Source organism: Salmo trutta, chromosome 19 (assembly GCF_901001165.1).
Source record: "Salmo trutta chromosome 19, fSalTru1.1, whole genome shotgun sequence".
NCBI lineage: Eukaryota > Metazoa > Chordata > Actinopteri > Salmoniformes > Salmonidae > Salmo > Salmo trutta.
Window position 1 is genome coordinate 43,921,050 of NC_042975.1, and position 16,029 is coordinate 43,937,078.

General features: G+C 42.8%; 1 protein-coding gene across 6 annotated transcripts; it reads left to right on the forward strand.

Moving 5' to 3' along the window:
• Nucleotides 1-220: 220 nt before the first annotated feature.
• Nucleotides 221-14,848, forward strand: si:dkey-175m17.7 (uncharacterized). 6 transcript variants are annotated; one of them, XM_029701139.1, is made up of 6 exons: nucleotides 221-519; nucleotides 1,402-1,453; nucleotides 4,095-4,186; nucleotides 5,410-7,586; nucleotides 8,577-8,882; nucleotides 12,715-14,848. In XM_029701139.1, exons 4-6 carry the CDS (start codon nucleotides 5,426-5,428, stop codon nucleotides 12,978-12,980), a joined length of 2,733 nt encoding a protein of 910 aa, XP_029556999.1. In that variant the 5' UTR covers nucleotides 221-519; nucleotides 1,402-1,453; nucleotides 4,095-4,186; nucleotides 5,410-5,425; the 3' UTR covers nucleotides 12,981-14,848. The 6 variants fall into 6 exon arrangements, 5 of the variants coding, with proteins under 5 accessions (XP_029556999.1, XP_029557000.1, XP_029557003.1 ...); XM_029701140.1 differs by having other exon boundaries at nucleotides 4,095-4,150; XM_029701143.1 differs by lacking the exon at nucleotides 4,095-4,186.
• The last annotated feature ends 1,181 nt before the right edge of the window (nucleotides 14,849-16,029 follow it).

A 16,029-nucleotide genomic window follows, 5' to 3' on the forward strand; every position in this document is an offset into this window, starting at 1 on the left:
CCTACCACTGTTATCACCGCCTCCCACCCCGTCGAATGACATTGGAGAATACCACTTTATACTGCACACGTGCTCAAAACGAAGCTTAATTTGCTGGCTGCCTTACAACATTTTGCTTGCCATTGGTCTGGAATGATGTCATCCACTGCACAGACCACAGACCCCACCTCCATACAGCACCGTCTGTCTTAGTGTCTTCCTCGCTCTCATTCACATATACATCCGAGAGCACATTGACACATGCACAAGCACTGACACTGGTGTGGTGTAAGCACTTTTTATAGTGGTGTTTTTTTATTTCTTTTTTATTATCAATAATAGATGCTTAGTGTCGTAGGTCCTCTATTTTTATATGCAAGCTTATTCTTGCACGGAAAACGGATCCGCAAAATATGATAGGTCCTCCAGTGTAGAAGAGGATACCGTTAACCAAAGAAATGTCTGGACAACATCAATGAAAATGTAAATAATTATATTACACGGAGAGCATGAAGATACAACGGAATTGTCAATCCTAACGTAAGTGAGTTTATTTTAAACCTTTAACCAGGCGTTAAAGTATCCTGACGAACAAGACTCATGCCTGATTTACAATTACTCTGAATATTATAGGCTATTGTTGACACATGAGGATCCAGCACTATGGCTACGTGTTACACACTTATGCATATAAGAAACACGCCAATGCGTTAGAATGCAGCCTGGTCTCACAGACTAGACTCCAAAGAACAGTGATGTCCTCAAACTAGTTTTCCCTTTCCTGAGACGCCGGACGCTATATATCCATTTGACGCGACACTACGAATCAATTTGATTAAATTCACCTTCATTACTTATAAACTGCCCAGCAGAGGATAATACCACCAACCCTCAATCTCTGCAGACTTTGCCAAAATAAGTTATATTATTTATCAGGACTCTGAGTGAAAGTGATACTAGATGATGATGATTCATTTTCCATGGCCTAATGCTGGAGTTGTGGGACATACATGCTACAAGGCCATAACCATTATTTCTTATGTATATTTTAAAACCATGGTTTTCTTATTAATTATTTACATGATGTGCGTTTTTGCAAGTCACTATTCAATACTAGTATGTATTCTAATTTTGGCTATTTTTATATAGCCTAGGTCTAATCATTTCAGCATATCTATATCCTATATGCGAACAAAGGGCAAACATAAAACGCCGCCCATGGAGAGGAGACTGCTTCTTCTTCCCTGTCATTCACAGAGAGACGGGACCCTAAGCGTAATGATGTGCGACAATGCGCAAAATAATTTCATTCCCGTATGATTCCACCTTATTAAAGTTATTGTCCTCCTCTGTTATTAGCAGTAAATGTATTATGTTTTTTTTCCACCAATGCCCGTTGTTATTATTCTCCTTACCTTGCAGGCGCAGCATGCCGTTATTTGTCCACAGCAAACAGGGATAAATAGTATTGCAGGTAGGTCTTTGTGTGAACGTGTAGATAGGTGACCAGAGGTCACGGAAGGCTTCAAATAGGCCTCACAATTTCAGATCATTTCAGCAGTAGACTGATGTGCCACAACAGATGATACAGTGCATTCTGAAAGAATTCAGACCCCTTGACTTTTTCCACATTTTGTTGTTACAGCCTTATTCTAAAATTGATTAAATATTTTTTTTTTACACCTCATCAATCTACACACCATAATAACAAAGCAAAAACTCGTTTTTAGATTAAAATGTATTACAAAAAACTCCCAGAAATATCACATTTCCATAAATATTCAGACCCTTTACTCAGTACTTTGTTGAAGCACCTTGGGCAGCGATTACAGCCCTTGATGCACAGATAGTTTTAGGTCTCTCCAGAGATGTTAGAAATGGTTAGAGTCCGGGCTCTGCCTGGCCACTCAAGGACATTCAGGCACTTATCACGAAACCATTCCTGTGTTGTCTTGGCTGTGTGCTTAGAGTCGTTGTCCTATTGGAAGGTGAACCTTCGCCCCAGTCTGAGGTCCTGAGTGCTCTGGAACAGGTTTTCATCAAGGATCTCTCTGTACTTTGCTCCGTTCATCTTTCCCTCAATCCTGATTAGTCTCCCAGTCCTTGCTGCTGAAAAACATCCCCACAGCATGATGCTGCCACCACCATGCTTCACCGTAGAGATGGTGCTAGGTTTCCTCCAGGCGTGACGATTGGCATTCAGGCCAAAGAGTTCAATCTTGGTTTCATCAGACCAGAGAATCTTGTTTCTCATGGTCTGAGAGTCCTTTAGGTGCCTTTTGGCAAACTCTAAGCGGGCTGTCATGTGCCTTTTACTGAGGAGTGGCTTCCATCTGGCCACTCTACCATACAGGCCTGATTGGTGGAGTGCTGCAGAGATGGTTGTTCTTCTGGAAGTTTCCCCCATCTCCACAGAGGAACTCTGGAGCTTTGTCAGAGTAACCATCTGGTTCTTGGTCAACTCTCTGACCAAAGCCCTTCTCCCCCAATTGCGCAGTTTGGCCGGGTGGTTCCAAACTTCTTCCATTTAAGAATGATGGAGGTCACTGTGTTCATGGGGACCTTCAATGAAGAAAAATGTTTTAGTACCCTTCCCCAGATCTGTGCCTCTACACAATCCTTTTTCTGAGCTCTACGGACAACTGTCAACTGTGGGACCCTATATATGACAGGTGTGTGCCTTTCCAAATCATATCCAATCAATTGAATTTACCACAGGTGGCCTCCAATTAAGTTGTAGAAACATCTCAAGGATGACCAATGGTCTGGCCACTCTACCATAAAGGCCTGATTGGTGGAGTGCTGCAGAGATGGTTGTCCTTCTGGAACTCTGTTATAGTGACCATTGAGTTATTGGTCACTTCCCTGACCAAGGCCCTTCTCCCACGATTGCTCTGTTTGACCGGGCGGCCAGCCCTAGGAAGAGTCTTGTTGGTTCCAAACTTCTTCCATTTAAGATTGATGGAGGCCACTGTGTTCTTGGGGACCTTCAATGCTGCAGAAATGTTTTGGTACCCTTCCCCAGATCAGTGCCTCGACACTATCCTGTCTCGGAGCTCTACGGACAATTCCTTCAACCTCATGGCTTGGTTTTTGCTCTGACATGCACTGTCAACCTTATAAGGACAGGTGTGTGCCTTTCCAAATCATGTCCAGTCAATAGAATTTTTCCACAGGTGGACTCCATTCAAGTTGTAGAAACATCTCAAGAATGATCAATGGAAACAGGATGCATCTGAGCTCAATTTCGAGTCTCATAGCAAAGGTCCGGAATACTAATGTAAATAAGGCATTTCTGTTTTTTTGTTTTTGCAAAAAAATCTAAAAATCGGTTTTCGCTTTGTCGTTATGGGGTATTGTGTGTAGATTGATGAGGAAAATATTTATTTAATCCATTTTATAATAAGGCTGTAACGTAACAACATGTGGAAAAAAAGGAAGGGGTCTGAATACTTTCTGAATGCACCGTATGTGGTGAAAGATCCTAAAAAGACAGACAGTGCCTTGTGAATCCAACATGGTCCTCTACTTCAGAGTGAGACTAATCATCAGGTCACCTCTCTACATTCACCTTTGTGACATTCAGGGACAGAATTTCAAAAATGTTCTAGCCATTCTATCGCCCTTAAAAATGATCACATAATGGTATAGCGGGTGGAAGTCTGTCTTCTGCACATCCGAAGCGTTGTATCTATTAGAGGTAAGCCTATGTTCTTATTCTGTAGCAAAAACATTACTTTTACACCCTTTATCAAGCCTCCACATTCAGAACATCTTTTCACACAATGTATGTAGGACTACTGGCTGCAATTGTAGATATGGTGACAGTAATGGTCAGAATGGCACTCATGAACAATGATGATGATGACAATGATCTCTAGAGGCATCGCTTGCTGCAAGCATTTGCTTAAGTATGTTTTTTGTGATTTGCACTGTGTTTTTGGTCTGACTGTTCTTTTGACAGTATGATTAAAAAGGACCAATACACCGCTACACTGTGTTGATGTATGTGCTGATGAGGTGTTTACAATGTGTGAGTGAAAAGTGATCAGAGTGATGTTGACTTCCACCATGACAAAACTGGGTCAATGTAACCCCACCCCCCTCCACCACAGGCTACGAAGGCAAGGCTGAAAAAGGGAAAAGGATGAGGATGCCATCACCAAGCTCTGTGCGTGGACGTATGCATGTGGAAAACGCAAGCATGGTGTGCTTTGTCTATGGGTCACTATGTGTGTTGCTTGGGAGTGAATAATCATCAGTGCCTTTTGCCATGTATCTTCCTCCTGTCTAGTCTGTGGTCTACCCTGTCACGTCATATTCTGTCTTTATATCGCTGTCGTCCCATCTCTCTATTTCTCTCCCAACCTTTCTCTCTCTCTTGTTATCTCTCTGTACTGCCCTGTCCCAGAGAATCTTCTTTAATGCAACAAAAAAAGCTCATTAATGGGTTTTGTCATCGTAAGTAGCGCTTAGTAGATGACAAAAGTCTTTAGTACCAATGAGAATTAGGCATCAATTTTACTGTCTTTATTTAAAGGGTAGAATAACATGATAATAATAATACAATATCTAAAGCTTTGCCCAAAATGTCCTCTCTCCTCCAGTCTGTATTCAAGTATTTCATGACGAAGTGCTTATTTATAGGTTACGACACGTACATCGATGGTCATTCAGTGCCTGTGGCAGTAACAGCCAGCTCTCTAGTCTGTTTTGCTATGGTAAAGGGCCTTCTCTAACAGGGAGATATATTTGTCTTATTTATTTGGTTCTACCTCATTTCTTCAACCATTCGATTGAGCTAACTTCAATTTCAACAAAGTGTTCTTAAAACAGTGGTCTCTGCCCTGTTTTGGCAAAACCATAAAGGCTGTATTTTGGTCTTTTGGTTTTGATTTCATTACTGTCTGTTTGCTGTATTTTCTTTCCAAATCCAATGGATTATATATGTATATTAAATATGCTTTGCATATTCTTCTGATCGCTCACTACGGTGGTCGGCAGCAGTAGTCAAGTAATAGTCACGGGGATGTCTTCTTCTTGAATTCGAACTCTGCAACAATTTACATTAAATGGCTTTATTATGTGTTATCTATAAGGGAATAACACATGTAAATACCTTGTGTACTAGGTATGTATAGAGACTGTTTCATAGTATTGCCCAAAGAGCGTTTTGTTCAAGATAAAAGCAAGAGCAAACGTGGGAATTGTCCATAACTCCATACTCCATACCTGTTGCAAGGTAGTTACATAGCTTGGTTGTTCCACTGGTCATTACTCTGGCGTAGGACAGATGTGATGTAAATGTGGCTTCAAATTCAAAAAATGTGATGATGTTGATGCCAACAGTAATTTGAAAATGTTTTCTGAATACAATCTTGACATTGTTTCTCTGTTTATTTCTCCCCTATCTCTTACACACACACACAGCTTTGCGTAGACCCAGATGCCTCCACTCCCTCTTGACGAGCGCATAGTGGTTATTCAGCGCCCTAAAAACTTGGCCCTACCTGGGTCCTCCCCACAGCCCCACTCCCATATAACGGCCCATAGCAACAAACTTCTCTCCCGCCCTTCTCATCCCCACCCTCCTCAGTCTTACCCCAATCCTCCCTCCTCGAACTCACTGTCTTTGGAATGCAAGCGCAGATCATCATCCCATCTGCAGAAAACCAAGGTCGACAAGGCCATTGTCTCAGAGGGTACCAGACACACCCCTAGCCACTGTCACAGCAACGGGACAGTGACTCTTGGCCCTAGACCACACCAACACACACATACCATCGACATCAAGTTATCTGTGAACAAAGGAACAAAAGGAGGGGGGCAGAGCAGCTCTTTAGTTCGCAGTGGGAGTGTGAAAGGGAGCAAAAAAAGGGTTTCGTTGCGCTTGGATCCAGGATACGGGGAGAAAAACACTGGAGGAACATCAGGGAAGCCTGGAGGAGCAGCGCAGCAACTCCAAAACCATCCACAGAACCAGAGACAGGCCTCACCAGGCAGTCACCATCAGAATCATCTGGCTGTATCCCCGGGAGGAGTCTTAGAGTTTGTCCCATCTCAGAGACAGCAGTCCAAGTCCAGAAGAGAGAAGGTGCAGAACGTGTCCTCCAAAGTCTGCTCTGCCAGCTTCCCCCCCAGAGGTGCCCGGGAAGTGCCCTACGTGGGTAACAAAGAGAATTCCAAACTGGGACCTGTCCATCAAAACCCCAACCCCCACAGCCTGCCCGGCCACCACAACTCTGTCCCTGTGCCCCATGCCGCAGTTCTAAACTCCCACTACCCTGTCCCCCCTCCCTCCCACCACCCCCGTGCTCCTACCTCGTTTCAGCAACCCCTCAACCAGCCTTGTCCATCCCGCGGCAGGGACCATCTTCCTCAGATCCTCCACGGCCTACCCCTCTCTCCCTGTTCCTCCCGTGGGGGTTTCCCCAGCCCAGACCACACCTGTACCATCGACTTCTCACATCCCTTCAGCTGTGGCTGCTGGAAGCTGGTCCGCTGCAGGGGGGGCAGGGGACGTTCTGCTGGCTGCCAGAGGGGTAGGGGGAGTCCGTCTTCCTCTTTCTCCTGTGGCCACGGCCACGGGGTTGTAGGTGTGAACCACAGAGGGGGCGCAGCAATGGGATTAAGAACTCTTGGGGGATGTTTGTCCACAGCCTCCACCACCAACACCTCATCCTCCAACAGCACTGTGTCGGACTGCCGCACGGGCTTGCTCAGACCCCTGAGATGTGCCTCCTGCTCCGGGGAGGCTGGCGCCTTTGAGAGTCCTGCTGCATTCCGCAAAAAACTGGTGGGGGGATGTCTGCCCTGTACCCCACTATCCTCCTCAGCCCCACTGCGAGCCTTACAGAGTTGTGTGAGTGGCTGCAACCCCAAAGCCAGTCAGGCCGGCAGCTCTACCTGCAGCTATTGTAGCAGCGACCCTATAGTTGTCACCTTCAACCCCCGTCGGGGCGGCAAGCCCCCTGGGATGGGCAGGGGTGTAGGGGCAGGGCCCCCCATGGGAGTATTCCCCGCTGATGATGATGATTACAGAGTGCGCACAATCTGGCCCGAGGACCTGGCGAAAAAGATGACCAGGTCTAAAACCCAACAGAACCAGCAGAGCTGTGCAGGGATGGGTATGGGAGTGGGGAAGACAAGTGTGGGTCAGAACCAAAACAGCAGCAACGGAACCAGCCCTGTCACCCTGGACTGTAGGAACCTATTGGAGTTCACCCGGAATCAGATAACAGACCACGCTGGCCGACGCCGTCTTCAGCAGGGCAAGATGGCCGTCCTAGATTTTATTGGGTCTGGGCCTGGGCGAGATCCAGACCAGGACTCCCTAAAGAGGCTCTGGAACAAAGGTGGGGAGTCAGGAAAGGTGGATGGCATGGGGCAGGAAGGCAATATTACATACCCTCGCACCCCTTCCCCCCGCACCCCCTCTCCCCAATCCCCTCCCTCCTTCTCACCCCCACCGTCAGCTCCCAGCACTCTCCTCAAACCCAAACCCAGACAGAGAGATGCAGACGGACGCCATTCCCTCCCCTCCGCCCAGTCCCTCCACCTGGTCCTAAACTCGCTCAACAGAGAGCAGGACGAAGATAGCGGCAGAGGTAAGGCCAAACATTATACACTGTTTTTTGTTTCAGTCTCTTAGGCTATACTTCTGCAGATTTTTGGTGGGGGACTTTTTTGACACAGATAGTTACAGAAAAAAAATCCCCAATTGAGAGACCAGCTTTACTGTCTGACTGCATAAATTACAATTTTTGGGAGAAAATCTCTTTCATCCTATTCTTATTTTCTTGACTGTCTCTCTTTCTCCATGCTTCCCTCGCCTACCTTTTAAATCTACTTCCTTTCCTGCCAATCTCATTTTATATGTTATTCTAACATGTTGGTTGTTTAAAAGGAACCCGAGGATAATGACTTAATTATAGTCTGGGCTCCAGCGTAAAAAGGGACAGAGAGGAGCGAAATGGAGGGATGGTGATTGGAACGCAAAGAGAGCTGATAAGAGCGGGAGATTAGAATAGCTGAATTAATTAAAACAATTCCCGGGGAAATTGAGTCGCTGACACTGAACCCTGTCGGTGGGAGATTAAGCTGTTCTCATTTAAATGACAAAGCCCAAAAAGCTAAGATTTATTCTCTTTTCTTAATAGTTACATAACTGTAGCCTCCTCCACTCTGTTAAGTGACTGCAGGATCTGTTGATGACATACAGTATAGTATAAAGAATCACAAGTTTCAGAAGCTTTTTCATGTCTGTACGTTTCCCTCCTGTTAGGAGAACATGTATGAAATGATGAAAGCATTAGCAGTTCCTCAGAGCTGCAAACTTCTTTGCTCTGCAGGAGTAAAGTGAATGGCAATGATACTCCTACTCAACAAGAACCATAAATGAGATATATTGTACACTTTCATTGTCTCTCCGTCATTCACACATCTCTTCATAACTCTTTCTATCTCTGATGCTTGATTTATTTTCTCTGTGTCTAACTCTGGTATACTTCAGGGTGAATGCCTGTCAGTGATCCAAATCAAATTCAATTGTCCTTTCTAACAGCAATCTCTCACTGTGTTGTGTTGTCCTCTCCCAGTGCACCTCACTCTGCCGCTCTCCTCCTCGCTACCGGCTTCCTTGTCAGATGAGAATGGGATGACCCCTGATGTGGAGAATGCGGTGGTCAGCCCCATCCTACCCTTCCTCTTCCTGGGCAACGAGAGGGACGCCCAGGACCTGGACCTGCTGCTGCGTCTCAACATCGGCTACGTGGTCAACGTCACCACTCACCTGCCCCTCTACCACCTCGGCTCCGGCCTGGTACGCTACAAACGGCTGCCGGCTACCGACAACAGCAAGCAGAACCTACGACAGTACTTTGAGGAGGTGTTTGAGTTCATCGGTGAGTTGAGCAGTATCTACCTAAGGGGTGTCAAACTCATTTTGCCCCAGGGACTGGTCTTCTATCTGTAGTTTGGGGAATATTCTATGCTCCCTGACTGTCTACCTTTCATTTCGGTGATTATTAGCAAGCCTGACACAATCAAGAAACTGTGTCGCCATCACTCATCCATATACAGTTGAAGTCGGAAGTTTACATACACTTAGGTTGAGTCATTAAAACTTGTTTTTCAATCACTCCACACGTTTCTTGTTAAGAAACTATAGTTTTGGCAAGTCGTTTAGGACATCTACTTTGTGCATGACACAAGTCATTTTTCCAACAATTGTTTACAGACAGATTATTTCACTTATTATTCACTGTATCACAATTCCAGTTGGTCAGAAGTTTACATACACTTAATTGACTGTGCCTTTAAACAGCTTGGAAAATTCCAGAAAATGATGTCATGGCTTTAGAAGTTTCTGATAGGCTAATTGACATAATTTGAGTCAATTGGTGGTGTACCTGTGGATATATTTCAAGGCCAACCTTCAAACTCAGTGCCTCTTTGCTTGACATCATGGGAAAATCTAAAGAAATCAACCAAGTCCTCAGAAAACAAATTGTAAACGTCCACAAGTCTGGTTCATTCTTGGGAGCAATATCCAAACACCTGAAGGAACCACGTTCATCTGTACAAACAATAGTACGCAAGTATAAACACCATGGGACCACGCAGCCGTCATACCGCTCAGGAAGGAGACGCATTCTGTCTCCGAGAGATGAACGTACTTTGGAGCAAAAAGTGCAAATCAATCCCAGAACAACAGCAGGGGTCTTGTGAAGATGCTGGAGAAAACAGGTACAAAAGTATCTATATCCACAGTAAAACGGGTCCGATATCGACATAGCCTGAAAGGCCGCTCAGCAAGGAGAAGCCACTGCTCCAAAACCGACATAAAAAAGCCAGACTACGGTTTGCAACTGCACATGGGGACAAAGAGAAATGTCCTCTGGTCTGATGAAACAAAAATAGAACTGTTTGGCCATTATGACCATCGTTATGTTGGGAGGAAAAAGGGGGAGACTTGCAAGCCGAAGAACACCATCCCAACCGTGAAGCACGGGGGTGGCAGCATCATGTTGTGGGGGTGCTTTGCTGCAGGAGGGACTGGTGCACTTCACAAAATAGATGGCATCATGAAGAAGTAAAATTATGTGGGTATATTGAAGCAACATCTCAAGACATCAGGAAGTTAAAGCTTGGTCGCAAATGGGTCTTCCAAGTGGACAATGACCCCAAGCATACTTCCAAAGTTGTGGCAAAATAACTTAAGAACAACAAAGTCAAGGTATTGGAGTGGCCATCTCAAAGCCCTGACCTACATCCAATAGAAAATTTGTGGGCAGAACTGAATAAGCGTGTGCGAGCAAGGAGGCCTACAAACCTGACTCACTTACACCAGCTCTGTCAGGAGGAATGGGCCAAAATTCACCCAACTTATTGTGGGAAGCTTGTGGAAGGCGACCCGAAATGTTTGACCCAAGTTAAACAATTTAAAGGCAATGCTACCAAATACTAATTGAGTGTATGTAAACTTCTGACCCACTGGGAATGTGATGAAAGAAATAAAAGTTGAAATAAATAATTCTCTCTACTATTATTCTGACATTTCACATTCTTAAAATAAAGTGGTGATCCTAACTGACCTAAGAATGAATTTTTACTGGGATTAAATGTCAGGAATTGTGAAAAACTGAGTTTAAATGTATTGGGCTAAGGTGTATGTAAACTTCCGACTTCAACTGTACTTACATGTTCATATTCTCGTTCACCCCTTTAGATTTGTGTGTATTAGGTAGTTGTTGGGGAATTGTTAGATTACTTGTTAGATATTACTGCACTGTCAGAACTAGAAGCACAAGCATTTCGCTACACTCGCATTAACATCTGCTAACCATGTGTATGTGACAAATAAAATTTGATTTGATTTGTATTGTAGGGTCCATTATAATTTCTCCAAAGTTTCGATTTGGTTTTAGTCATTTTAAAGTATATTGAGTTCGCCCCCCCAACACACACCCATTTTGTTGTGCTACAGCCAAAATTAAACATTTATTAAATTGAAACTTTTTTTTATCACCGGCCAATGCACAATACCCGATAATGTCAAAGTAGAGTTATGTTTTTCTACATTTTTTTAAATGAATAAAAAATGTAAATCTATAGGGTCAATAAGTATTCAACACCTTTGTTATGGCAACCCTAAAGTTCAGGAGTAAAAGTTGCTTAACAAGTCACATAATAAGTTTCATGGACTCCCTCTGTGTGCAATAATAGTGTTTAAAAATGTTTTTTTATGACTACCTCAGACCAGGGAGGTTTACCAATGCCACGCAAAGAAGGGCACCTATTGGTAGATGGGTAAAAAAATTTAAAAAAGCAGACATTGAATATCCCTTTGAGCATGATGAAGTTATTAATTACACTTTAGGTGGTGTATCAATACACCCAGTCACTACAAAGATACAGGCGTCCTTCGAAGTTGCCGTAGAGGAAGGAAATCGCTCAGGGATTTCACCATGAGGTCAATGGTGACTTTAAAACAATTACAGAGTTTAATGGTTGTGATAGAAGAAAACTGAGGATGGATCAACAGCATTGTAGTTACTCCACAATACTAACCTAAGTGACAGAGTGAAAAGAAAGAAGCCTGTACAGAATAAAAAATATCCCAAAACATGCATCCTGTTTGCAACAAGGCAATAAAAAAAATGTGGCAAAGCAATTCACTTTTTGTCCTGAATATAAGGTGTTATGTTTGGGGCAAATCCAATACAGCACATTGCTGGGTACCACTTTCCATATTTTCAAGCATAGTGGCTGCATCATGTTATGGGTATGCTTGTCATCGATGAATTCACATTTCAGCAGGATATTAACCTAAAAAGAAATCTACACTGGAGTTGCTTACCAAGAAGAGAGTGAATGTTCCTGAGTGGCCGAGTTACAGTTTTCACTTAAATCTACTTGAAAATCTATGGCAAGACCTGAAAATGGTTGTCTAGCAATGATCAACAACCAATTTGTCAGAACTTGAATCATTTTTAAAAGAACAATGGGCAAATGTTGCACAATCCAGGTGTGGAAAGCTCTTAGAGACTTATCCAAAAAGACTCACAGCTGTAATCGCTGCCAAAGGTGCTTCTGCAAAGTATTGACTCAGGGGTGTGAATACTTATGTAAATGAGATATTTCTGTATTAATTTTTCAATAAATTTGCAAAAATATCTAAAAACATGTTTTCACTTTGTCATTGTAGGGTATTGTGTGTAGATGGGTGAACATTTTTATTTATTTAATCCATTTTGAATTCTGTCTGCAACACAACAAAATGTGCAATAAGTCAAGGGGTGTGAATACTTTCTGAAGGCACTGTACATGTATAAACTGTAGATTTTTTTTAAAACTCAAAACACCTGCTGGCCGTATTGGACCCCTTTGCTGGACCGGATCCGGCCCGCGGGCCATATGTTTGACACTCCTGATCTACCTTCATTTTCTATCGCACCCACTCTCCCCATTCCTGTCTTTCAGTCTTTATCTGTCTGAGCTTAGAAGTATTTTAGCACTGAGATAAGGAGAGGATCATGATGATTTGTATGTGAAGTCTTTCCTCTGATCTCGTTCTCCGAAGTTTTTGACTGGAGAGACATTTAGGGAGCTATAAATGGATCAAAAGGGAAGATGGGAGAACTGGAGAGTCAGATCCAGAAAAAGCTGTGGAATAGATGAATTCCAGTGATCATCCTTGACAGGAATCTGATAGCCACCTATTTTCATCCACAGAGGAGGCTCACCAGAGTGGGCGAGGAGTGTTGATTCACTGTCAAGCGGGCGTGTCCCGTTCGGCAACCATCGTCATCGCCTACCTGATGAAGCACACCCTTATGACCATGACTGATGCCTACAAGTATGTGCGTGGCCGTCGTCCTGTGGTGTCTCCCAACCTCAACTTCATGGGTCAGCTACTGGAGTTTGAGAGGGACCTCAACTCTGGGGTCACTCCTCGCATCCTGACCCCCAAACTCAGCGGCCTGGAGACCCAGGTCTGACAGCAGGATACGAGGAATGGAGGGGAGGAGGAAACCAGCATTGGGCCAGCCATAGTTTTGTGAAGGGGAAATGAAAGGTAGAGCGATAAAGAGGGGAATTCTGATTGACAGAGTGTCCCTATTGGCATAGATTATGAATAAAATATTGAAATAGTGCACTTTCTATAGATTATAGGATAAATAATTTGATTGGTTAACTCATAAATAGTCCCATTTTTGGTCAACCTAATCCTCATCCAATACCATTTGTAATTATGTGCCAAGTTTTTATATAATGCTTAGATATCATTATTTACCATGATCCACTGTAATCAGATGGCTCATTTGATGCTTGTGGTATAGAGCATTACAGAAGTTAAGGAAGTGCAATGAGTCCTGGTCTGACTCAAGGCTGTCATTTACAAAATCCATAATGCATGCAGAACCAGAATAGAAACAACTATAGTGACACCCCACCATTCAGCTATGACAACGAACACTATCCATAGCCCCAGAGGGCATTCCAATGCACTTTATCAATTTATCAATATGTTTGGTCGTTTCAACTGAAGTGGCCCAGTCCCCACTGGGTCGAAAATGTCTAAATTACATTAAATATATATATATATACTGTATCTTGGGAGTTGTGCAATAGAGCAGCTTGTGGCTGGTGGAGGAGTGACCGAGGTTTAATCGTGCCAATTCTTAGGAAAATGGGGTGAAACCAGAAACCTACAACTCAGTGAATGAAACCAGATCTGGTGCCAATAGAGGGATGGTCAAGAGCAACAATACACAGACAACACTGAACAGATTCAGCAGACTGTTATTGAACAGGACTTAGTCATGGATCTATCTATGTTGTCTTTCCAACAGACAATGGTTGAAAAGATAGAAAAAGATGAACACTGCAAAGTGTGTGCTTTAATTAAGACACACAACTGCACCAAGATGTTGTTCTTTGAGTGCCCTCCTTGTTTGTGGAATATTTCTTCTGAACATGTTTACTATTGCATATATACAAGTACAGAGTATTTATTTTTATTGATGTGTTTTGTCATATATTTTGTGTTCTTTATGTCACTGCTTATATTTTAACTCAAAGAATATACATTCTATACATGTATGTATTAAAATGTATCATTACTGAGAAGGAAAAAGAGGAAAAAGAGGGAATATAGAAAATACCCTTGATCATTTCTTGTAATTGGGAAACATACAGTAGTAATGAAAATCAGACTTGAAAGATAAGATAAAGGCAGCAGAGAGACAATACTTGTCAACTTGTCTTCCTTTCGTTTATGGCCTAGATAATTATTTTAAAAATTGTTTGTTTAAACAATACGTTTTCAAAGCAGTTGATTTATATTAGACTTATTCAATGAAATCCTTTGATTGCCAAACTGAGGACTTTGAGGTCCTTAGCCAAACTATTAGGTTGGGAATGAAAATATAATGCGATGTTTAACTATCCTAGTCTTTAGATAGTATCCAGGCCTTTATCTGCCTTGTCTGTCTGCCTGTTTGTCTGCTCATCTATCTTTATCCTCCACCCATCCTAGTCTTGAGTTAATTAGTTCTTCCTGATCCGTTTATTCCCTCAAGCTGTATTCAGCTATACCATGTTATTGTGTGTATACCATGTTACTGTGTGTATACCATGCTCAGGATAACAGAAAGGAACAATCCTTTGTAGCAGACAGAATGATACCTCTCTTACTCTTATCTTCTGATGTGATGTTCTATCCCTTCTTTTGCCCTCCAGTGTCTGTGTTGTGCTCCCATCTGCCTCTGTGGAGTTTGAATCTCTTTTACTACAATACTATGCATTGTTCTTGTTAAAAATATGGATTTGATCCGCGAAAACAATAACAAAGCTTTATCATTGAGTTCACTGTGAATCACACTCTTCCTGCATATTGTTTAGTTCTCAGCCTTGGTCCTTAAGGTTAAACCCATCCAACTTGTATTTAATATGGTGAGTTGTCAGTCGCCCCTTGAGCTCCTGTCTGTCAGACTGTGGCTCCTGCTCACTAGTTTTACATTTACTGATCCTTATCGCACAATTTATTCTGTGATGCCCAGCCAAGTTTGATCTATTACAGTCCTGCTATGTATCAAATTTTGATATAAACTGAACAAAAATATAAACGCAACATGCAACAATTCCATTAGATTTTATGGAGTTACAGTTCATATGAGAAAATCAGTCAATTTAAATAAATTCATTAGGCACTAATCTATGGATTTCACATGACTGGGAATACCGATATGCATGGGGCACTCTGTTCACAATGTTGACATCAGCAAACCACTCGCCAACACAACGCTATACACGTGGTCTGCGGTTGTGAGGCCAGTTGGACGTACTGCCAAATTCTCTAAAACAGCTTATGGTAGAGAAATTAACATTCAGTTATCTGGCAACAGCTCTGGTGGACATTCCTGCAGTCAGCATGCCAACTGCACGCTCCTTCAAAACGTGAGACGACTATGGCATTGTGTTGTGTGACAAAACTGCACATTTTAGAGTGGCCTTTTATTGTCCCCAGCACAAGGTGCACCTGTGTAATTATCATGCTGTTTGATCAGATTCTTGATATGCCACACCTGTCAGGTTATCTTGGCAAAGAAGAAATGCTCACTAACAGGGCTGTAAAAAAAATTCGGCACAACATTTTTGAGAAATAAGGTTTTTGTGCATATGGAATATTTCTGGCATCTTTTATTTCAGCTCATGAAACGTGGGACCAACACTTTACATTTTGCATTTATATTTTTGTTCGGTGTAGATTATATCAATGATCTCTAGTTGTTCCCACACACTATTTTCTGATTATTGATGATGACCCCTATAGATGGTTGTTTCATTTGATTTAGGTGCTTTAAGGCCTAGTTTGTCCCCAACCTCATACCAAAGGGTTCAGTTTGATGAGGGAGCTCTGGGATTGGCTAGACAAAACCTAACTCGTGGGTGGGTGTTGCTGCTGTAAAAAATAACAGAATATATGTGTATTTAAAACTTGAACTTTTGTACTTGAGATTATGGCTTTCATATAAGTGTTCCCAA

What these genes read in the sequence shown, in the direction of transcription:
- si:dkey-175m17.7 (XM_029701139.1), top strand. Translation starts at nt 5,426, where the DNA reads ATGCCTCCACTCCCTCTTGACGAGCGCATAGTGGTTATTCAGCGCCCT. An exon ending in GGACGAAGATAGCGGCAGAG is followed by an intron (nt 7,587 to 8,576) that starts GTAAGGCCAAAC and finishes GTCCTCTCCCAG; the next exon opens with TGCACCTCACTCTGCCGCTC. An exon ending in GGAGGTGTTTGAGTTCATCG is followed by an intron (nt 8,883 to 12,714) that starts GTGAGTTGAGCA and finishes TTTCATCCACAG; the next exon opens with AGGAGGCTCACCAGAGTGGG.